Here is a 24,628-nt window from a genome sequence, read left to right as displayed (position 1 = left end):
ATATATGGTTCCAAGGGGTTGTCATAGCCAGGGGGTGGTAATGGGGGACGAGCTCCCATGACCTATAAAATGCTCCTATATGGCAAGCGTCTCAAATAGCCTCTGACAACCAAGTCCAACTCCTGGCCTGCACGGGTGGCTTAGTCTAAGTCCGGCGGAACTGCTTTTACCGACAGGAGAAGGGGCGAGGGCGTGCCTCTGGCGCCTTAAAACCAGCTGCTCCGGGTAGATGGGACTCGATAGCCTGGGAAGGCAGCCCATCTAGGGGAAGGAAACCCTGATTTTAAACCTCCGCTGCCTTGTGGCCATACCCCCTTTTTGGGAAAGGCTTCAGGAGTCAACCTCGAGGAAAAATCCGGAGTTGGAGCCCCTAAGGCAGTTCGTTGTTGACGTCGACCTCGTTCTGGCAGCTCCTGCGACGTTGCTGGAACCATGTGTATTGGCATTTGCCTTTCTATTGGATAATTTCAGCAACGTGGAGAGGGGGGACCTGCTGCATGGGTAACAGCTTCTCCTCCATATCTACCTACCCAGGCTTTGCGCCCTGGAGAGGACACTCCAGCTTCGCCTCACAGCGTCGAACCAACACGGGAAGCGACAGTCTACCGGTTTTAAGTCTTCTGCTCGATTGGCGAAGAGTGTGACGCCAGGGGTTGCTTCCGACGGTGGGAGGGGTCATCGCGTCCCACTGGGCAGCTACCGCCCGCCTCAAGCTGGGCTAACCCCAGCCAATAAGGTGTTGCCTCGCCACGGTCCGTTAGCCTCACTGGGTGCGTGGGGTTTAGGGTGAAAACCGACAAGCGGCCCGACAACTTTGCACCAAGCAATACCAAGCCAAACAAGAAAATATCAACTGCCCTAAAGCTGGGCACATGGAATGTCAGGACACTGACACCAGGTTTCTCTGACGACCTGCAAGAAATCAATGACGCCCGAAAAACAGCAATCATCGATAGGGAGCTGAGCAAGCTGCAGATGGATATTGTTGCTCTCCAAGAGACCAGGCTCCCAGGATCAGGATCTGTGAGAGAGAGGACCTTCTCTTTCTTCTGGCAAGGAAAACCTCCAGATGAGACCAGAGAACATGGTGTGAGATTTGCCGTCAGGAATGCACTGTTGGGACACATTATGCCACCGATGGGGGAAACCGAACGAATTCTGTCTCTGCAACTGCACTCCCAAACAGGACCAGTCAATGTAATTAGTGCATATGCACCAACCCTGACTTCTCCAGCAGAGGCAAAGGAAAAATTCTACGATGACCTCAACAGAGTCATAGCGAGAATCCCTGTAAAGGAGCCACTGTTCATCCTCGGCGACTTTAACGCCAGAGTGGGTGCCGAGCACAACATTTGGCCCACTTGCCTGGGTCAATTCGGCATAGGGAGGATGAATGAGAACGGGCAACGTCTGCTAGAACTCTGCTGCCTTCATGGTCTTTGTGTCACCAACACGTTCGTCGGCACAAAGCCTCAACACCGAGTATCTTGGAGACACCCCAGATCCAAGCACTGGCACCAGCTTGACCTGATTCTTACCAGGCGTGCAAGTCTACCCAGCGTCAAGATTCCGCGTAGCTACCAGAGTGCTGTCTGTGACACCGACCACTCCCTGGTATTAGCAGGGTCAAGATGCAACCAAAGAAGATTCATCACTCGAAAAAGGCGGGCAGACCTCGCATCGACACCACCAAGACCCGCAACCAGGACAAGGTGGAAGATTTTGCACCCGTGCAAGAGGAAGCTATCCCTGGCCCAGCTGGGGTCACTGCCTGTAAAAGATGGGAGCACTTCAGAGACGCTGTGTTCAACGCTGCCATTTCCACCTTTGGCAAGACGACCAGCAGGTCGGCAGACTGGTTCGAGGCTCACTCGGAAGAGATGGCACCTGTCATCGAAGAGAAGAGAGACGCATTGGCAGCCTACAAAGCCTGCCCAAGTCAGCGCAACTTACAGATCCTTCGGGCCGTCCGCTGCAAAGTGCAGCAGAATGCCAGGCGTTGTGCCAACAACTATTGGCTCCAACTCTGCTCCCAGATACAGACTGCAGCGGATACAGGCAATGTAAGGGGAATGTATGACGGCATCAAGCAGGCCCTCGGCCCAATCCAGAGGAAGACCGCTCCTCTGAAATCTGCCACTGGCGAGGTGATTCAGGACCAGACACTGCAGCTGAAGCGCTGGGTCGAGCACTACTCTGAGCTATACGCCAGGGACAATGTGGTCACCGAAGATGCCCTGAGCGCCATTGAGTGTCTGCCTGTGTTAATGGAGCTCGACAGTGAACCGACCCTGGAAGAACTCAGCGTTGCCCTAGACTCCCTTGCTTCTGGTAAAGCTCCTGGCAAAGATGGCATTCCTGCTGAGACCTTGAAGTGCTGCAGAGGTAGCCTGCTCATGGAGCTGCATGAAATTCTCTGCCTCTGCTGGGAAGGAGAGGTGCCACAGGACATGAGGGATGCCAACATCGTCACACTGTATAAGAATAAAGGTGACAGGGGCGACTGCAACAACTACCGTGGAATCTCCCTCCTCAGTATTGTCGGAAAGCTGTTTGCTCGAGTCACATTGAAGAGGCTCCAAGTACTTGCAGAGAGAGTCTATCCAGAATCACAATGCGGATTCAGAGCTGGCAGGTCCACCATCGACATGGTCTTTTCCCTCAGACAACTGCAGGAGAAATGCAGGGAACAGAAGCAGCCACTCTTCGTAGCCTTCATAGATCTGACGAAGGCCTTCTACCTCGTCAGCAGGGATGGCCTGTTCAAGATCCTCCCCAAGATCGGATGCCCACCCAGGCTCCTCAGCATCATCAGATCTTTCCATGAGAACATGAGGGGCACCTTGGTCTTTGATGGCCTAACATCAGACGCCTTTGACATCCAAAGTGGAGTAAAGCAGGGCTGCGTACTGGCTCCAACCCTATTCGGGATTTTCTTCGCAGTTATGCTGCGGCACGCCTTCGGATCTGTCACGGAAGGCATTTACCTCCGGACCAGGTCGGATGGAAAGCTCTTTAACCTCGCCAGGCTGAGAGCCAAGACGAAGGTTCGGCTGAGGTGTCTGCGCGACTTCCTTTTTGCCGACGACGCGGCAGTCACTGCCCACTCAGCTGAAGACCTCCAACGGCTCATAACCCGCTTCAGCGAGGCCTAAAGAAAACACAAGTCATGGGACAAGGAGTGGACTCCCCACCTGACATCGGCATCTCTGATTCCAAACTGGAAGTCGTTCACGACTTCGTGTACCTGGGCTCCACAATCTCTGACTCCCTCTCTCTTGTTACAGAGCTAAACAAACGCATTGGTAAGGCATCTACTACCATGTCCAGACTGACAAAGAGAGTGTGGACCAACAATAGGCTAACTGAGTATACTAAGATTCAGGTTTACAGAGCCTGTGTCCTGAGCACTCTCCTTTATGGCAGTGAGTCTTGGACACTCCGCGCCCATCAGGAAAGACAGCTGAATGCCTACCACATGCGCTGCCTTCGACACATCTTGGACATCACCTGGCAGGACAAGGTGACAAACAACAACGTCTTGGGGAGAGCAAGAATCACCAGCATGTACACAATGCTGAAACAGAGACGAATGCGCTGGCTCGGGCACGTTGTGCGAATGGGCGACGGCAGGATCCCCAAGGATCTCCTGTACGGAGAGCTGATGCAGGGAAAGCGTCCAACACGCAAGCCCCAGTTACGGTACAAAGACGTATGCAAGAGGGACCTGAAAGCCATGGACGTCGAACTAGCTATATGGGAGACACTGGCTGCAGACCGTTCAGCCTGGAGGCAGTCTGTTCAAAGAGGTCTCTCCAAGTTCGAGGAGTCACTTGCCAAGGAATCAGAGGCAAAGAGACAGAGAAGGAAAGCCGGTAGCCAGGAAGACAGACCAGAATCGGACTTCGTTTGTGCTCGGTGTGGGAAGGACTGCCACTCTCGGATTGGCCTCATCAGTCACACCAGACGCTGCACCAGGATTGACAACTAGGGCGCAACCCATAGTCTCCCGAGACTGAAGGATGCCTACTATTTACTATATATATATATATATATATATATATATATATATATATATATATATATATATATATATATATATGCGAACAAGCCTGAATGGTCCCCAGGACAATATGCAACTGAAAACTCACACCCCAGAAGTGACTCGAACCCATACTCCCAGGAGCAACGCAACTGGTATGTACAAGACGCCTTAATCCACTTGACCATCACGACCAGACAAAATGAGGTGATAGCCGAAGCTATTTGAACCACCCCACCGCCGGCACTCGGATGGTAATCTTGGGCATAGCATTTTACTAAATCACCTCATTCTTTGGGGCACACGTGAGGAACACAAATGCGAACAAGCCTGAATGGTCCCCAGGACAATATGCAACTGAAAACTCACACCCCAGAAGTGACTCGAACCCATACTCCCAGGAGCAACGCAACTGGTATGTACAAGACGCCTTAATCCACTTGACCATCACGACCAGACAAAATGAGGTGATAGCCGAAGCTATTTGAACCACCCCACCGCCGGCACTCGGATGGTAATCTTGGGCATAGCATTTTACTAAATCACCTCATTCTTTGGGGCACACGTGAGGAACACAAATGCGAACAAGCCTGAATGGTCCCCAGGACAATATGCAACTGAAAACTCACACCCCAGAAGTGACTCGAACCCATACTCCCAGGAGCAACGCAACTGGTATGTACAAGACGCCTTAATCCACTTGACCATCACGACCAGACAAAATGAGGTGATAGCCGAAGCTATTTGAACCACCCCACCGCCGGCACTCGGATGGTAATCTTGGGCATAGCATTTTACTAAATCACCTCATTCTTTGGGGCACACGTGAGGAACATAAATGCGAACAAGCCTGAATGGTCCCCAGGACAATATGCAACTGAAAACTCACACCCCAGAAGTGACTCGAACCCATACTCCCAGGAGCAACGCAACTGGTATGTACAAGACGCCTTAATCCACTTGACCATCACGACCGGACAAAATGAGGTGATAGCCGAAGCTATTTGAACCACCCCACCGCCGGCACTCGGATGGTAATCTTGGGCATAGCATTTTACCAAATCACCTCATTCTTTGGGGCACATGTGAGGAACACAAATGCAAACAAGCCTGAATGGTCCCCAGGACAATATGCAACTGAAAACTCACACCCCAGAAGTGACTCGAACCCATACTCCCAGGAGCAACGCAACTGGTATGTACAAGACGCCTTAATCCACTTGACCATCACGACCGGAGAAAATGAGGTGATAGCCGAAGCTATTTGAACCACCCAACCGCCGGCACTCGGATGGTAATCTTGGGCATAGCATTTTACCAAATCACCTCATTCTTTGGGGCACACGTGAGGAACACAAATGCAAACAAGCCTGAATGGTCCCCAGGACAATATGCAACTGAAAACTCACACCCCAGAAGTGACTCGAACCCATACTCCCAGGAGCAACGCAACTGGTATGTACAAGACGCCTTAATCCACTTGACCATCACGACCGGACAAAATGAGGTGATAGCCGAAGCTATTTGAACCACCCCACCGCCGGCACTCAGATGGTAATCTGGGGCATAGCATTTTACCAAATCACCTCATTCTTTGGGGCACACGTGAGGAACACAAATGCGAACAAGCCTGAATGGTCCCCAGGACAATATGCAACTGAAAACTCACACCCCAGAAGTGACTCGAACCCATACTCCCAGGAGCAACGCAACTGGTATGTACAAGACGCCTTAATCCACTTGACCATCACGACCGGACAAAATGAGGTGATAGCCGAAGCTATTTGAACCAACCCACAGCCGGCACTCGGATGGTAATCTTGGGCATAGCATTTTACCAAATCACCTCATTCTTTGGGGCACACGTGAGGAACACAAATGCGAACAAGCCTGAATGGTCCCCAGGACAATATGCAACTGAAAACTCACACCCCAGAAGTGACTCGAACCCATACTCCCAGGAGCAACGCAACTGGTATGTACAAGACGCCTTAATCCACTTGACCATCACGACCGGACAAAATGAGGTGATAGCCGAAGCTATTTGAACCACCCCACAGCCGGCACTCGGATGGTAATCTTGGGCATAGCATTTTACCAAATCACCTCATTCTTTGGGGCACACGTGAGGAACACAAATGCAAACAAGCCTGAATGGTCCCCAGGACAATATGCAACTGAAAACTCACACCCCAGAAGTGACTCGAACCCATACTCCCAGGAGCAACGCAACTGGTATGTACAAGACGCCTTAATCCACTTGACCATCACGACCGGACAAAATGAGGTGATAGCCGAAGCTATTTGAACCACCCCACCGCCGGCACTCAGATGGTAATCTGGGGCATAGCATTTTACCAAATCACCTCATTCTTTGGGGCACACGTGAGGAACACAAATGCGAACAAGCCTGAATGGTCCCCAGGACAATATGCAACTGAAAACTCACACCCCAGAAGTGACTCGAACCCATACTCCCAGGAGCAACGCAACTGGTATGTACAAGACGCCTTAATCCACTTGACCATCACGACCGGACAAAATGAGGTGATAGCCGAAGCTATTTGAACCAACCCACAGCCGGCACTCGGATGGTAATCTTGGGCATAGCATTTTACCAAATCACCTCATTCTTTGGGGCACACGTGAGGAACACAAATGCGAACAAGCCTGAATGGTCCCCAGGACAATATGCAACTGAAAACTCACACCCCAGAAGTGACTCGAACCCATACTCCCAGGAGCAACGCAACTGGTATGTACAAGACGCCTTAATCCACTTGACCATCACGACCGGACAAAATGAGGTGATAGCCGAAGCTATTTGAACCACCCCACCGCCGGCACTCGGATGGTAATCTTGGGCATAGCATTTTACTAAATCACCTCATTCTTTGGGGCACACGTGAGGAACACAAATGCGAACAAGCCTGAATGGTCCCCAGGACAATATGCAACTGAAAACTCACACCCCAGAAGTGACTCGAACCCATACTCCCAGGAGCAACGCAACTGGTATGTACAAGACGCCTTAATCCACTTGACCATCACGACCGGACAAAATGAGGTGATAGCCGAAGCTATTTGAACCACCCCACCGCCGGCACTCGGATGGTAATCTTGGGCATAGCATTTTACCAAATCACCTCATTCTTTGGGGCACATGTGAGGAACACAAATGCAAACAAGCCTGAATGGTCCCCAGGACAATATGCAACTGAAAACTCACACCCCAGAAGTGACTCGAACCCATACTCCCAGGAGCAACGCAACTGGTATGTACAAGACGCCTTAATCCACTTGACCATCACGACCGGACAAAATGAGGTGATAGCCGAAGCTATTTGAACCACCCAACCGCCGGCACTCGGATGGTAATCTTGGGCATAGCATTTTACCAAATCACCTCATTCTTTGGGGCACACGTGAGGAACACAAATGCAAACAAGCCTGAATGGTCCCCAGGACAATATGCAACTGAAAACTCACACCCCAGAAGTGACTCGAACCCATACTCCCAGGAGCAACGCAACTGGTATGTACAAGACGCCTTAATCCACTTGACCATCACGACCGGACAAAATGAGGTGATAGCCGAAGCTATTTGAACCACCCCACCGCCGGCACTCAGATGGTAATCTTGGGCATAGCATTTTACCAAATCACCTCATTCTTTGGGGCACACGTGAGGAACACAAATGCGAACAAGCCTGAATGGTCCCCAGGACAATATGCAACTGAAAACTCACACCCCAGAAGTGACTCGAACCCATACTCCCAGGAGCAACGCAACTGGTATGTACAAGACGCCTTAATCCACTTGACCATCACGACCGGACAAAATGAGGTGATAGCCGAAGCTATTTGAACCACCCCACAGCCGGCACTCGGATGGTAATCTTGGGCATAGCATTTTACCAAATCACCTCATTCTTTGGGGCACACGTGAGGAACACAAATGCGAACAAGCCTGAATGGTCCCCAGGACAATATGCAACTGAAAACTCACACCCCAGAAGTGACTCGAACCCATACTCCCAGGAGCAACGCAACTGGTATGTACAAGACACCTTAATCCACTTGACCATCACGACCGGACAAAATGAGGTGATAGCCGAAGCTATTTGAACCACCCCACCGCCGGCACTCGGATGGTAATCTTGGGCATAGCATTTTACCAAATCACCTCATTCTTTGGGGCACACGTGAGGAACACAAATGCGAACAAGCCTGAATGGTCCCCAGGACAATATGCAACTGAAAACTCACACCCCAGAAGTGACTCGAACCCGAAAGTTCGAGAAAGAAAGACTCGTGACTCGAAAGAAAGATAGCTTCGGCTATCACCTCGTTTTGTCCGGTCGTGATGGTCAAGTGGATTAAGGCGTCTTGTGCATACCAGTTACGTTGCTCCTGGGAGTATGGGTTCGAGTCACTTCTGGGGTGTGAGTTTTCAGTTATATATATATATATATATATATATATATATATATATATATATATATATATATATATATATATATATATATAATATATATATAATATATATAATATATATATATATATGTATATGTATATATATATATATATATCACATATATAGGAGGAGGATTAAGATGGAAGAAGATAGTATGAGGCTACAAGATGACCTAGACAGACTGAATGAATAGTCCAACAAATGGCTACTAAAGTTCAACCCAAGTAAATGTAAGGCAATGAAAATAGGCAGTGGAAACAGGAAGCCAGACACAGGATACAGAATGGGAGATGAAGTCCTTCATGAAATGGACAGAGAGAAAGATCTAGGAGTTGATATCACATCAAACCTGTCTCCTGAAGCCCCACATCAAAAGAATAACTACTGCGGTGTATGCGAGACTGGCTAACATCAGAACTGCCTTCAGAAACCTATGCAAGGAATCATTCAGAACCTTGTATACCACATATGTAAGACCAATCCCAGAGTATGCGGTCCCCAGCATGGAGCCCGTACCTTGTCAAGCACAAGGCAAAGCTTGAAAAAGTTCAGAGATATGCCACTAGGCTAGTTCCAGAACTAAGAGGCATGAGTTATGAAGAAAGGTTGTGGGAAATGCACCTCACGACACTGGAAGACAGAAAAGTAAGGGGAGACATGATCACTACCTACAAATTTCTCAGAGGAATTGACAGGGTAGACAAAGATAAATTGTTTAACATGGATGGTGCGCAAACAAGGGGACACAGGTGAAAACTGAGTACCCAAATAAGCCACAGGGACGTTAGAAAGAAATTTTTCAGTGTCAGTAGTTAACAGATGGAATGCATTAGGCAGTGATGAGGTAGAGGCTGCCACCATGCACAGTTTCAAATGTAGATATGATAGAGCCCAGTAGGCTCAGGAATCTGTATATCAGTTGATTGACAGTTGAGAGGAGGGACCAAAGAGCCAGAGCTCAACCCCCACAAGCACAATAATCTTACTTGTGGGGGTTGAGCTCACACACACACCACAACAGCTAACGGGAACCACGAAGGTAGACTCCCCTTCCCACTAGGCAAAAAACACAAATCAAAAGAAAAACCCCGCAAGAGGACAATGCACTCAAGGCGGAACAGAGCCGGCCACTATAAGTGGCGAAAACTAGCTGTGCAGAATCCCGCACCCCCTACCAGTGACAAAAACTACCCCATACCCAGGGAAACACAAGGGCAAGAAAACCCCAGCAGATCCCAAGATCGGCCAAGTATCGAGCAGTAAAAGGCACAGCGGAGGCAGATCCCAAGGTGAATTTGTGGAAGGTGGCCTTAAGCTTCCAAGGGCAGTACTTACTGGGCACCTAGAGAAGATAGCCCTAGGCGCATGCAGTCTGGGTATCGTGTAATATTACTCCTGGCTCACACACCACCTGGAGAGAAGGCCCACGTCACTAAACACAGAACCGAGACAAAAATTCCAGAGCCACAGGCACAAGACATTCCCAGAATCATATCAGCCAAGAACTGAAGGATGGGTCGCCGGCGCGAGGGTCTGGCGCTCCCCCCTTCCCCCTCCCGGGGAAGGAGGGGGGGGGGTTTGCGCCGACGCCGGGGTGGCAACATGATGACGTCATGTAACATAACATAACAATTATGTTACGGCCCTACTGAGATGCAACCGGGTTCTTCTCTGATGTTATTAGATTTTGGGTATCCGGCCCCAAGTTAGTAGAGGCTTTCAAGGGGTGTGTTCCGTAACGCAAGTTAAATTAAAGGGGGAGGGATACAAATGTTCCAATTTATATATATATATATATATTCTCCATCACCACGAATAAATAAATATCAGTTACACGCGGGGGTTATAACTACACTATAATGTACAGAGTTGTCTTCCTCCGAAGACACTGGATGCTCCACGGTGCGCACTTTGGGTAGCCCTCGTTCCTTCTTCTGTGGCCCACGATGAATCCTCTATGATTCTCTTGGCGAATCTACCCTGGCCACAGGCCAGCCAAATCACAGTCCCACTGGGTGCTCCATCGTGGAGGCCTTCAACCACAATCCAGCCTGTAGCTGGCAGGTACCGATCAGCTCCACTGTGTAGGCCACTCCATGACCGATACTAGGGTTGCGAGCCCTAGGCAGGAGCCTCGTGTGACCCGCTGATCACTCTCCTCACTAAGCACCACAGTGGCTAGTCTCTTCCACCAGCCAGCCCCGGATAAGGCGATTCCTGATACTGCCACGTCACAGGCAGGCTAATACTCTCAACAGAGTTCGTCCAGGGGTGACTCACGGCTTCTTCAGCAGACTCGTGAAGAGACCTTGGCTGCCTTGGGTAGACTTTTGAATGAAAAGTTTAAGAATGAAATGAAATGAAATGAAAAGAATGAAAAGTTTAATATCATTAACTTTTAATGATATTAAAAGTTTAATTTTATATCATTAAACTTAGTATAGTGTATACATCAAGATAAGTTACCTTACATTGCACTGGTCTTTCACATCAGCTAAAGTTAATTAATATTTATCTTACCTTGTTCCAGACTTCCATCCACAGGGCACGACTAGCAGCTTCCAAATAATCTGGGTAGAGAAGGTCAATGGCTGTCAAAAAGCGGCTGGGAACAAGTGATCCTTTCACCATCAACTCATTAGCATCCTGAAAATTAATTAGAAAATTTCATCTCGTCAAATGTCTTATTTTAGGAAAAACTTTGCCAAAATGTAAAGTAAATCAGTTGTTCATTTTAAAAATGTATTGACAAATGTTTGACCATTTACAATCAACAAAATATAAAGTACATTGTGCATTTACATGATAAAAATAATACAGGAATAATAATACTTACTATTATTATTTAACTATCATTGAATTATGTGCACTGTACAGTACATCAAAATGAATGACAACAAAACTGAAAAGAAAAACCCTGCAAGAGGACAACGTAGCCAGGTGGAACAGAGCCGGCCGTTGTTATAGGTGAAACTAGGTGCGCAGTACCATGCGCCCCTACCAGTGCAAAAACTACCCCTTATCCCAAGGTAAACAAGGAAGGAAACCCCCTCAAAACACTCCGGGCTGTCAATCACCGAGCAGCAAAAGACCAATATAGGTGGACCCAAGGTGGCTTGTGGAAGAGAACCCCAAGCCCCAAGGGCGGTACATACAGGGCACTCAGGGAAGGGACCCCGAAGCACATGCAGCCCCGAGTACCTGTGAATATCACATCCGGCTCGCACCCCACCGTAAGAGCAGTACTAGACCCAAGGCACAGCACAACACAGAGAATCTGGAGCCACACGACCATGCAACCTCACATTAGCCGTGGATCACCAGCGTGGGGTTCTGGGGGCTCCCCCTTTCCCCCTGCGGGAGGGGGGAGCAGCGCAGACATGCGGCATGGCTCTTGTGATGTCATGCTCGTTTGCTCATCTTCATTTGGGGAGTTCTGTCCACTCATTTGTCTATTTTAGTCGTTTTACCTAGAATATATGTTTGTTTGTTTTTTTGGAGCACTTACCAATCTAGGTGGCTGTCCCAGTCGATGGCAGATATAGAATGCTCAAAATCCCATGTGCATTTCTATAGGCAATTGCACCTCGTGCCTCTCTAAGGGGGGCCAGGTTCTGGCTTGTGGTCCCTGGTAGGCCTAGAACTGCATTCACACTGACTGATGCCAAAGTCTAATGTTATACATATCAGCCTGAATAGCTCCGGGAAGCCGAAGGGGCTCCCTCCCCCAGAAAAACAGTTTTTCAAAAAAACAGCGTTGAATGTAATGAAACGCCATTTCCTGGGTGAGTCCCGGAGGCTCCCAGGAGCTATCCAGGCTGATATGGACATCCCTAACTGTGGCATCAGGCGATTTGGATGGAGTTCCAGGCCAACAGGGGACCATGAGGCAGAACCTGACCCCCTCAGAAAGGCATGGGGAGCAATAGCCTATAGAATGCACATGTGATTTTGGAGCATTCTATATCTGCCATCGACCGGGACAGGCACCCAGAAAGGTAAGCGCCACAAAACAATCCCCTATCATGGTTAAAAGCAACAAAAATAGACAAACGAGTGGATAGAACTTCCCAATTGGCAAATGAGCATGACGTCACACGAGCCGTGCCGCATGTCTGCCCAGCACCTCCCGACCCGGGAGGGGGAAGGGGGAGCCCCACACCCCTGCACCACCGATCCAACCTGCAGTTCCGAGTTTGGATATCAAAATACTCGAAAAAATCGCCGACCGTAGGGAGGGAGGGTTGCTGGGGAGCCTACGGGACTTACCCAGAAAATGGCATTTCATTACATTCAACGCTTGTTTTCTGGTGGGGGGTGAAGGGGTGGGAGCCCCTATGGCTCCCCGGAACTAATTCACCAAACACAAAATAAAGAAGGGGACTAACCCCAGGAGGCAGTCGGTGCTCCACACCTCAACTCGAAGTCGAGAAAGGCTGCAGCCGTCGACCCAAGCGACACACGCCCTACTAGGCCCAGGAATGTTAACGGGGTAGCGTGCAGCCAGGACCCTGTTCAACCGCCAAAAACCCTGTACCTCAATGTCAGCCCAGGGCATGTTACCAAAGACAGCAGCAAAAGCAGCAAACTTACTAACGTCAAGGGCATGGGGATAGATCGCTGCCGTCTAGACGTAAGAACCCTGTGAATGACCTGAGAGACCCATACCCGTGAACAGGGATGAAGAGAAACCGGATCAACCCAAAGTGTGTCCCCAGACACAGAAGCCGCAGCACACAAATAACGGCGGAGGGCCACGACCAGACACAACACATGATGCACCCTCGGCCTGACCAACCAATCAACAGCCACCAAAGGATCCCTCCGGAAACCAGTAGACTCATTCCTTGCCAGAAAAGAATGAGACAGCTGCAAATGAACAAGAAAGAGCTTCGGAAAACAAACCTGAACTGAATGGGCTTCAGCAAACCCAGCAAACACAAAACATTTTGAAAACTTTTCATTTTCCCTTAGGTGTATGAATAACTTGTCTTGAGAATGGTGCAGGAGAGTATTTAAGAAACTTTTACTCCAAAAATCCAAACATATATCTTTTATAATATATGTTTTTTTTCTAAAACTACTTTGCTCCTAATGTATTACAAATAGTTTTTACATGTTTAAATATAAAATTTATGTTTTTTTTTTTGTAAAATTCATTAATACATTGTGAATGATAGTTAATGGTGGTATAAAACATTCAAAATACATTTAGTTATTCTATAATCAGATAAAATTAGTTTTCATAATTTTGCTAAAAATTGCACTTTTTACATAATTTGACTCCTCATGTATTACACTACAAACTAATATCAAGTTTAAATATAAAATTTATGTATTATTCCCTAAAATAATTTATATAAATTGTAAATGTTGCTTGACTGAGGTGTGAAACATTCTTATAACTTTTTGTTGTCTTATATATTGACGTGTGCTTATTTTAACTGTCTCAAGTGAACAGTCCATCAAAAAACCAGCGTTGAATGTAATGAAACGCCATTTTCTGGGTGAGTCCCGGAGGCTCCCCGGAGCTATCCCAGGCTGATATGCTAATGTCAGACTTTGGAATCAGTCATGTGTATGGAGTTCTTAGGCCTACCGGGGACCACGGCCAGAACCGGGCCCCCTCAGAGAGGCAAGGGGAGCAATGGCCTATAGAAGCCCCCATGTAGTTGGAAGCATTCTATGTCTGCCATCGACCGGAACAGGCACCCAGAAAGGTAAGCGCCCCAAAACAAACCCCTATTCTGGTTAAAATTGCTACCAAAAACCGAACTAGTGGATAGAACTCCCCAACCGAAAACAAGCAAACTAGTGTGACGTCACACACTGCCGCGCCGCTGTCTGCGCAGCTCCCCCCTCCCAGGGAGGGGGAAGGGGGAGCCCCAGACCCCCCGCGCCGGCTACCCACACCTCAGTTCTTGAGGCTGGATGTCAAAAACGCGAAAAAACGCCGACCGGAGGGAGGGAGGGATGCCGGGGAGCCTCCGGGACTCACCCAGAAAATGGCGTTTCATTACATTCAACGCTGGTTTTCTGGGGGGAGCCCTGTCGGCTCCCCGGAGCTAACTACCCACAGACAGAAAAAGAGGGACTTACCCGGGAGGCGGTCGTCGCTCACCCCTCAACTCGAAGCCGAGACAACTGGCTGCAACCGCCGACCCAAAGCAACAGAGGCCCGACGAGGCCCAGGGACATTCACAAGGTAACGAGCAGCCAGGACCCTGTTCGACCGGCAAAATCACCGCGCCCAAATATCAGACCAAGACATATTCCCAAAGATGGCAGCAAGAGCCGCGAACGTAAGAACGTCATGGGCACGGGGATAGACCGCAGGCTGGCTGGACCTAATAACCCTGTGGACGACCTGAGAGACCCGAACCCGCGAACAGGGAAGAAGGGAAACCGGATCAACCCACAGCGCGTCCCCGGACACAGAAGCTGTGGCGCGCAAATAACGATGAAGCGCCGCAACCGGACACAAAACATGATGCACCCCCGGCCTGACCAACCAAGCATCAACCACACATGGACCCCTCCGGAACGCAGCAGTCTCATTCTTCGCCAGAAAAGAAGGAAACGGCTGCAAACGAACAAAACTATCACCACGACCAAAAGAGCAGAAACCCCTGCGCCAGAGGAGAGCATGAAGCTCCCCTACCCGACCCCCAGAGGCCAAAGCCAACAAGAAAAGTGCCTTGGAAAAACAATCCTGGACCGAAGGGGCCACAACGAAACGAGGAGACGAAAGGAAAGCGAGCACTCTGTCCAAAGACCAGGACGGCTCAGGCGACGCATGAGCAAGCCGGAGGTGAAACAATGCACGAGACAGCTTGCGAAACAGCGCAGACGTAATATCGATACCGAAAGCAAGCTGAAGCGGCTCCGCCAGCGCTGCACGATACGAAGCGACAGTGTTAGGCATAAGATGACGGTCCTGAAACAACCACGAGAGGAAGGACAAAACCACCCGAACAGACAAGGAGCTAACACGACGAAGACGCAAAAAGAAACGAAAGGACCGCCAGGAAACTTCATACTGCCGCCGAGAAGAAGCCCTCAGGTGGGACACCAACAAGGAGGGCACCTGATCACCATAGAGATGATGATAGACTCGAGTCAAAAAAACCATACGCGAAGACTCGAGGAGAAGATCGAACCAGCTACGTGACGTACCGGCCCGATCTGCTGAAAGAGGCGGAGCCGCGGGAAAACCCTCGGGTTTGGACACCGAGCAACCAGCGCCTGAAACCTAGGCTGGGCTGGCCACCAAGGGGCCAGAAGGACAACTCTCCCCCGGTAAGTCTCTAAGCGAGTCAGGACCTGGAGCAACAGCCGAACTGGGTGAAAGAGGTACAGGAACCCCCACCTCGACCAGTCTAGCCAAAAGGCATCGACCCCGACGGCCTCGCAATCGGGGAAGGGCGCCGCATAAACAGGAAGACGCCGCGACCACGCCGACGCGAAGAGGTCCACTTCGGGGCGCCCGAACGTCTGACAAAGCCAACGGAAGGACTCGTCGTCGACCGTCCACTCCGTGGAGAGGGGAACGAAGCGAGACAGGGCGTCGGCCAAGACGTTGGACACGCCCCGTACGTGAACCGCCAGGAGAGCCAAACCCCGAGAACTCAGCAGACGAGTCACCCGAGGCGACCAACCCCAAAGAGACAGGGACCGCATCGAACCCCCGCGGTTCAGGCAATGAACCACCGGAGAGCAGTCCGAATGGAGCCGAATTGTCGATCCGCGGGCCACCCGAATTCTCCCCAGAGCAAACCACACTGCCGCGAACTCCCGCACCGTACTGTGAGCTCGACAGAAGGACGGATCCCAACGCCCCTGGCCGGCCTGGTGAGCACTGGTCACAAAACCCCAGCCGAGAGACGACGCATCCGTGTACACATCGAGCGAGGGCTCGGGCAGGCGCCAAGGCACTGAACCCCGAAAAACCCGAAGAGGAAGCCGGTGACGCAGCAACCGACGCAAGGCCCCCGGGGGTCGAACTCTGCGATCGCGAGAGAGGAGGAAGGGGGAACCCCGAAGGAACTAGAACAGCCGTCGAAGACAAACCCGACCCGGCGGGTAGACCACCAGCGTGAAGTTCAGGCTCCCGCACAGCCCCTCGAGCAAACGCCGGGTGACCCGAGGGCCCTCCAGAAACAGACAAAGGCGGGACCGCAGCCGCAGGAGAGACTCCGGAGGGAGAGACAAGGAGGCGGTTCGAGAGTCCCACACGAGACCCAGCCAAGTCCGAACCTGAGAGGGAACCAGATGGGACTTCCTCCAGTTCACCAAGAACCCGAACTCGGCGAGCTGGGAAACAACCAAATCCCTGGCTAGCAAGCAAGCTGACTGGCTGGCTGGGAGCCCAAACCAGCCAGTCGTCGAGGTAGGCCAACACCCGAACACCTAGGAGACGCAAACGAGCCACCACAACCCGTGTAAGGCGCGTGAACACACGAGGTGCCAGGTTCAACCCGAACGGGAGACAACGAAAGTGGTAACTCAGACGCCCCACAACAAAACCGAGCCAGTCCCTGAACCGCGGATGAATCGGGACATGCCAATAAGCGTCCCGGAGGTCCAGGGACACCATTCAACCTCCCGGCTCCAAGAGGAGCCGAACCTGAGACAGCGTAGTCATCCGAAAGGAGGGGCAATGAACCCAGGGGTTCAGACGGGACAAGTCCAGAATGAACCGCAGGTCCGCACAGTCCCGTTTCGGAACCGGAAACAGACGGGAAACCCATCTGAGGGACGACGTCATTTCGACGACGCCCAAGCGTACCCACTCCAAGACGACTCGACAGAGCGCAGGGGAAGAAACCTGCCCTGCCAGCCCCGACCCCCCAAAGGGGGGAGGGGCCACCCAACGCCACCGCAGGCCGCGAGACACGACCCGAAAGGCCCACGAATCGTGGGACCAGGCGCGGGCGAACAGCGCAAGCCGCCCCCCCCCCCCCATCGCCCCGTCAAGGGGGCAAACCGCGAAAGGGCCGGCGACCCTTCGAGACCCAGAACCCCGCACAGCGCGAACACCGCGCCGACCAGACGAGGGAGGGTCCGCAGGAGGAGCCAACCCCAAACCTGACACCAGAGGCCTACCACGACGAGAGGAACCCCGAGCCCTGGCACGACCTTCCCGGGAAGACCCACCCCGGGACCCCCGGAAAACCAACAAGTCCGACATCGGACGACAAGCCGCCGACGCAGCCTGAATAAACTGCGCCACGGCCGACTCCCCAAACAGGAGAGGACAAAAAGGTGAAGAACGCCTAAGAGCCAGAGCCCAAGCAGATTCCACGGAGGAACCCAGCACCGCCTGCCGACACGCGAGATGGGAAGCATAGAACAGGGAAACCGCATCCCGCAAAATCGGCGTGAACAGCTTCAACAAGGCAGCCGACGAACGCGCAGCCGAGGACAAGGTGCCGGACCCCGGGACGGACCCAAGCGTCCCCACATCCTCCATGAGCCAATCTGAAGACAGCTCCAGGAGGGAAAAGAACCGCAAGGCCGAACACAAAAGGCCCCGGGCGCGCAAGTCCTCCGCCACGAGCGCCGCCGAAAGGGAGGGAACCTGCACATGGAGCTGAATAACGCCCACATCGCGGGGAAGGGCAGGGGCAAACAAGCACTCATTCAGGTACTCAAGTTCACCCCCCAGGAAAACCTGAAGCACAGTGGAAGCTTCCCGCCACTCCAGCGTGCGGGAACGACAGAAGGAATGCCAGGAATCCAGACTAAACAAGGGGCAGTCTGCTAGCCAGGACGACTCCGGAACCTCGTAACGGAGCCAGAAAGGGAACGAAGTCCCAAACCTGAACGTGGACGGATCCATTTCCGAGGCATAATCCGGGTCACGCAGGAGGTAAGCTGCAAAGGCCGCTCGCACCACACCAGGTTGGATGCGATAAGCCGAAAACCTCCGGAAGGACGGAACCGACGTACCCGGGGGAACACGGAACCGAACCCGGGGAGGGGCCGACACCAAATCCAACTCGTACGCAGAGGGGGGAAAAGAAAACCCCACTCCTTGTAACAATAAGCCCCGCTCAGTGGGAAGAAAAACCCAGGCGGGGTCCAGCGGGGCCCAAGGCCCCCAAGTCAGCCCCTCCCCAGCCTCGAGGTCCGTCACCACAGGACCCGAGGCCGAGTCCTCTCCCCTAGCCCCGACCCCACAAGATAAGGACGGAGCAGCCGGAAAAGCTGGAGGAAGGGGGGCCCACTGGTCAGACCCTGAAGCTTCGGCCGGGAGACAAGACTCGAATGCCTCTGCCGCCCCCCGGGAAGGGCAACCCCCGAAGCTGCCCGAGTCTCGAGATCAAGTAACCCCTGCTCCGACCCCGAAACCCTCAGATGCTTCGGGGCCGGAAGCAGGGGCGGGGGACCAGAACGAACAGAAGGGGAAGGACGAGGAGGTGCGGACTGAACCAGGATCGAAGCGACCCCCACCCCCAAGTCCGGGTCTCGAAAAGCAAAGCGGGGCAGCCCCGGGGCATCCGGGGAAGCAACCAACCGAGCGCGTTGCAACAGACGAAACCTAGACTGCAACGCACGTGCCACCTGTACCCGAATAGAATCATCAGAGGATTGGGTAAATTGAGTCACAAGCAAGCAGCAACACTCACAGGACTCAGGGTCGAAAGTATCACCGACCCAACAGGCAGCGTGGCAGAGGCAAAAACAATGAGGGTCACCCTGAGACAAGGGGACCGAGCAACCCTCAAACTCGCACACAGCGAGTGGGGACTCCGGGGTCACATCCATCGGACCCACGCGCCCCCTAGGGGATTCCCAGGGTCCTGAGCGTTTACTTTAAGAGGACTCGCGCTCAGGTAGTCCCAGGCAGGGTGCTGCAAACCGGCGCCCAAAACTACCAAGCAAACTTCTAAAGCTGAACCCCAGGGAACACTCACGGGGACCTAGCAGGGGGCGCCACCGAGAACAGTGGAAGGGCAAAAACAAACTGAATAAAATGACAGAACCCCCCACCAGGCAAAAACAAAAACAAAAACAAAACCCCGCAAGAGGACAGTGAACCCCAAGGAACAGAGCCGGCCGCGATGTCGGGAAATACAAGCTGAGCAGCACCCTGCGCCCCTACCAGTGCAAACTGCCTCTTACCTGCCGGTAACAAGGGAGAACAGAACACCCAAGAGCCCAACAGGCGGCCGAAAAACCGAAAGGTAAAACGGACCAGCAGAGGCAGACCCCGAGGAGCCTGTGGAAGGTGGCCCCAAGCCCCAAGGGCAGTACTTACAGGGCACCTAGGGAAGGCAGCCCTAGGCGCATGCAGCCCGAGTACTGAAGATAACTCCTGGCTCTCGCACCCACAAAACTAACACCACACGCAAAGCACAGTGCAGTAGCGACACCGGAGCCAGAGCACACGACCATCGCCTATAGCATCAGCCTCAAGAACTGAGGTGTGGGTAGCCGGCGCGGGGGGTCTGGGGCTCCCCCTTCCCCCTCCCTGGGAGGGGGGAGCTGCGCAGACAGCGGCGCGGCAGTGTGTGACGTCACACTAGTTTGCTTGTTTTCGGTTGGGGAGTTCTATCCACTAGTTCGGTTTTTGGTAGCAATTTTAACCAGAATAGGGGTTTGTTTTGGGGCGCTTACCTTTCTGGGTGCCTGTTCCGGTCGATGGCAGACATAGAATGCTTCCAACTACATGGGGGCTTCTATAGGCCATTGCTCCCCTTGCCTCTCTGAGGGGGCCCGGTTCTGGCCGTGGTCCCCGGTAGGCCTAAGAACTCCATACACATGACTGATGCCAAAGTCTGACATTAGCATATCAGCCTGGGATAGCTCCGGGGAGCCGACGGGGCTCCCCCCAGAAAAGAAGATTAACATTCGTCAACCCTTAAAATCTTACATTATCTTGCAGGTGCAAAATGTGCGTGTGTGTGTGTGTGTATGTGTGTGTGTGTGTGTGTGTGTGTGTGTGTGTGTGTGTGTGTGTGTGTGTGTGTGTGTGTGTATGTATATATATATATATATATATATATATATATATATATATATATATATATATATATATATATATATATATATATATATATATATATATATATATATATATATATATATCGTACCTAGTAGCCAGAACGCACTTCTCGGCCTACTATGCAAGGCCCGATTTGCCTAATAAGCCAAGTTTTCCTGAATTATTATATTTTCTCAATTTTTTTTTCTTATGAGATGATAAAGCTACCCATTTCATTATGTATGAGGTCAATATTTTTTTATTGGAGTTAAAATTAACGTAGATATATGACCAAACCTAACCAACCCTACCTAACCTAACCTAACCTATCTTTTTAGGTTAGGTTAGGTTAGGTAGCCGAAAAAGTTAGGTTAGGTTTGGTTAGGTAGGTTAGGTAGTCGAAAAACAATTAATTCATGAAAACTTGGCTTATTAGGCAAATCGGGCCTTGGATAGTAGGCAGAGAAGTGCGTTCTGGCTATTAGGTACGACATATATATATATATATATATATATATATATATATATATGTCGTACCTAATAGCCAGAATGCAATTCTCGGCCTACTATGCAAGGCCCGATTTGCCTAATAAGCCAAGTTTTCCTGAATTAATATATTTTCTATAATTTTGTTCTTATGAAATGATAAAGCTATCCATTTCATTATGTATGAGGTCAATTTTTTTTATTGGAGTTAAAATTAACGTAGATATATGACCAAACCTAACCAACCCTACCTAACCTAACCTAACCTATCTTTATAGGTTAGGTTAGGTTACGTAGCCAAAAAAGTTTGGTTAGGTTAGGTTAGGTAGGTTAGGTTGTCGAAAAATAATTAATTCATGAAAACTTGGCTTATTAGGCAAATTGGGCCTTGCTTAGTAGGCTGAGAAGTGCGTTCTGGCTACTAGGTACGACATATATATATATATATATATATATATATATATATATATATATATATATATATATATATATATATATATATATATATATATATATATATATATATATATATATATATATATATATATATATATATATATACACAAAAAGTTAGGATAAAAATAAACCAGTAATATTTCTTTCATTATATTTTTTATTTAAATAACTGTATCAATACTTTTACAGCTGACAGGATTTGTTGTACCATACAGGTGCATTATTTGTTTAAAAAAAAATTTGGTTTATTGTTACACACAATGTTGCTACATAGCCTTCCCAGCTTGGTGCCTTCTTTTAATATTTACTTACTGGTTAATAAAGAAATAATAATAAATAAATTTTATTCAGGAAAAGTACATACAGTTGATTTACAAACATAATGTTGGATTTATAGACAGAGCTAGTACATACAATACCTAAAGCCAGTAATATTCATAGCATTTCGGGCAAGGTGTGGGGGAAAAACACTTAGACTAAAACTTAATAGTAATCGGATTAGGTATAAATTGTGTTGAAAGAAGGAATAAAAAAAGTGGGGGGGGGGTAACATGTCTTTTTTTTATGTCTCACCCAGATTTATGTCTCGCCCTTTTTTTTATGTCTCACCCAGATTTATGTCTCGCCCTTTTTTTTATGTCTCACCCAGATTTAATTTCAAAATAAAACAAAACTAAATAAATTAGAAAAGGGTATGTATAGCTAAGGTACACCCTTACTACTAGATGAACAGGTGCATTTGGTGATAGTAAATGATCCCATCAGGCAGGGCTTATCACCTTCTCTCATATTTCATGTTCACCAGTGTTTATTTACTTAATAACTATGGGTATAATATCTTGCTATTATAAAACTAATTCTACTATCATAAAAGACATATTTACTTTAAGTTTCAAGCAGAGAATGCATATATAACTAACACGAAGGACTCCTCTTCGCGAGATTTGCAAGCTATAACATTTTGGTCATGTTCCAAAATCTTAAAATCGATCCCAGTGTTATGTAGTAGAGAAAATTTTAGTTATATCCAGTTTACGTAAAGGTGCGAGTGGTCGACACCACACTTAGATCCCGGACCAAACTTACGAAGGTTTTTCGACCTAGTGTAGCTACCTGAATACCGACGTAGCCGCCACGAAGGCGCTAAGAAGGAAAACATTTGTAGCTAAGAAGAAAAACCTTCGTAAGTACCTTCGTGAATCTGGCCCCTGCTCCTTACACCTATCTTCATTACATTGCATTTGCTTGGGTTAAACTCTAACAACCATTTGTTCGACCATTCCTGCAGCTTGTCCAGGTCTTCTTGAAGCCTCAAGCTGTCCTCCTCTGTCTTAATCCTTCTCATAATTTTGGCGTCGTCAGCAAACATTGAGAGGAATGAGTCAATGCCCTCTGGGAGATCATTTACTTCATGATCAGATCATGTATGGGTGTGTGTTTGTGTGCGTGAGGCTGTGAGTGTGTGTGTTTGGCTGTACTCATCTAGTTGCGCTTGTGGGGGTTGAGCTCAGGCTCTTGGGACCCGTCTCTCAACCGTCAATCAACTGATGTACAGATTCATATCTATATCATATCTATATTTGAAACTGTGTATGGAGTCAGCCTCCATCACATCACTTCCTAATGCATTCACCACCCGCGGTGTGTTGGCGTGTTGTATAGTGGTGTGGTGTATATTGGTGTGGTGTATAGTGTCGTGGTGTTTACGGGTGTGGTGTATAGTGTCGTGGTGTATAGTATCGTGGAGTATAGTGTCGTGGTGTATAGTGTCGTGGAGTATAGTGTCGTGGAGTATTCTGTCGTGGAGTATAGTGTCGTGGTGCATAGTGTCGTGGAGTATAGTGTCGTGGTGTATAGTGTCGTGGTGTATAGTGTCATGGTCTATATTGTCGTGGTGTATAGTGTGGAGTATAGTGTCGTGGTGTATAGTGTCGGGGAGTACGGTGTCGTTGAGTATAGTGTATTGGAGTATAGCATCGTGGTGAATAGTGTCGTTGATTATAGTGTCGTGGAGTATAGTGTCATGGTGAATAGTGTCGTGGAGTATAGTGTCATGGAGTATAGTGTTGTGGTGTATAGTGGCGGGGTGTATAGTGTCGTGGAGAACAGAGTCGTGGAGTATAGTGACGTGGTGTATAGTGTCGTTGAGCATAGTGTTGTGGTGTATAGTGTCATGGTGTATAGTGTCGTGGTGTATAGTGTCGTGGTGTATAGTGTCGTGGAGTATAGTGTCGTGGAGTATAGTGTCGTGGTGTATAGTGTCGAGGTGCATAATGGCGTTGTATATAGTGTCGTGGAGTATAGTGTCGTGGTGTATAGAGTCATGGAGTATAGTTTCGTGGAGTACATAGTGTCGTGGAGTATAGTGTCGTGGAGTATAGTGTCATGGTGCATAGTGTCGTGGTGTATAGTGTCATGGTGTATAGTGTCGTGGTGTATAGTGTCGAGGTGTATAGTGGAGTATATTGCCGTGGAGTATAGTGCCGTGGAGTATAGTGTCATGGTGTATAATGGCCTGGTGTATAGTGTCGTGGAGTATAGTGTCGTGGAGAATAGTGTCGTGGTGTATAGTGTCATGGTGTAAAGTGTCGTGGAGTATAGTGTCGGTGTATAGTGTCGTGGTGTATAGTATCGTGGTGTATAGTGTCGTGGTGTATAGTGTCGTGGAGTATAGTGTCGTGGAGTATACTGTCATGGTGTATAGTGTTGTGGTGAAAAGTGTTGTGGTGTATAATGTCGTTGTGTATAGTATAGTGGTATATAGTGTTGTGGTGAATAGTGTCGTGGTGTATTGTGTCGTGGTGGATAGTGTGTGGTGTATAGTGCATGGTGTATAGTGTCATGGTGTATAGTGTCGTTGTGTATAGTGTTGTAGTGTGTAGTGTCGTGGAGTATAGTGTCGTGGTGTAGTGTAATGGTGTATAGTGCATGGTGTATAATGTGGTGTATAGTGCGTGGTAGTAGTAGGGATGACGACGTATGCGCTTCATTGGATTTTGGGCAAAAGAGGACGATATGTCGTCAGGGGTTTGTGGTAAATTTGGCCAGTCACAGATTTGGAATTAAGGAAATCTTATGAGAAAAATAATTTCAGAGATTTTAGAAGTTTGTTAAGAGTTCTTACGATGAAAATAAGTAGGAAAATCTTAGAAAAATTCAGGAAAAAATCCCCTTTAAG

The 24,628-nt window shown here is 49.5% G+C and overlaps 1 protein-coding gene across 1 annotated transcript in view; it reads right to left on the bottom strand.

Annotated features, from left to right (window-relative positions):
- LOC123768304 (uncharacterized) overlaps window positions 1–24,628 on the bottom strand; it is a 379,377-nt gene that overhangs the window by 259,903 nt on the left and 94,846 nt on the right. The window contains exon 3 of the mRNA XM_069307207.1: window positions 11,040–11,165. Within this exon, the coding sequence (XP_069163308.1) occupies window positions 11,040–11,165 (126 nt within the window). The remainder of the gene's footprint in view (window positions 1–11,039; window positions 11,166–24,628) is intronic.

The sequence above is a fragment of the Procambarus clarkii genome, chromosome 59 (assembly GCF_040958095.1).
Source record: "Procambarus clarkii isolate CNS0578487 chromosome 59, FALCON_Pclarkii_2.0, whole genome shotgun sequence".
NCBI lineage: Eukaryota > Metazoa > Arthropoda > Malacostraca > Decapoda > Cambaridae > Procambarus > Procambarus clarkii.
The sequence above is the reverse complement of the archived record's forward strand: the minus strand, read 5'-3'. Positions and strand labels throughout refer to the sequence as shown.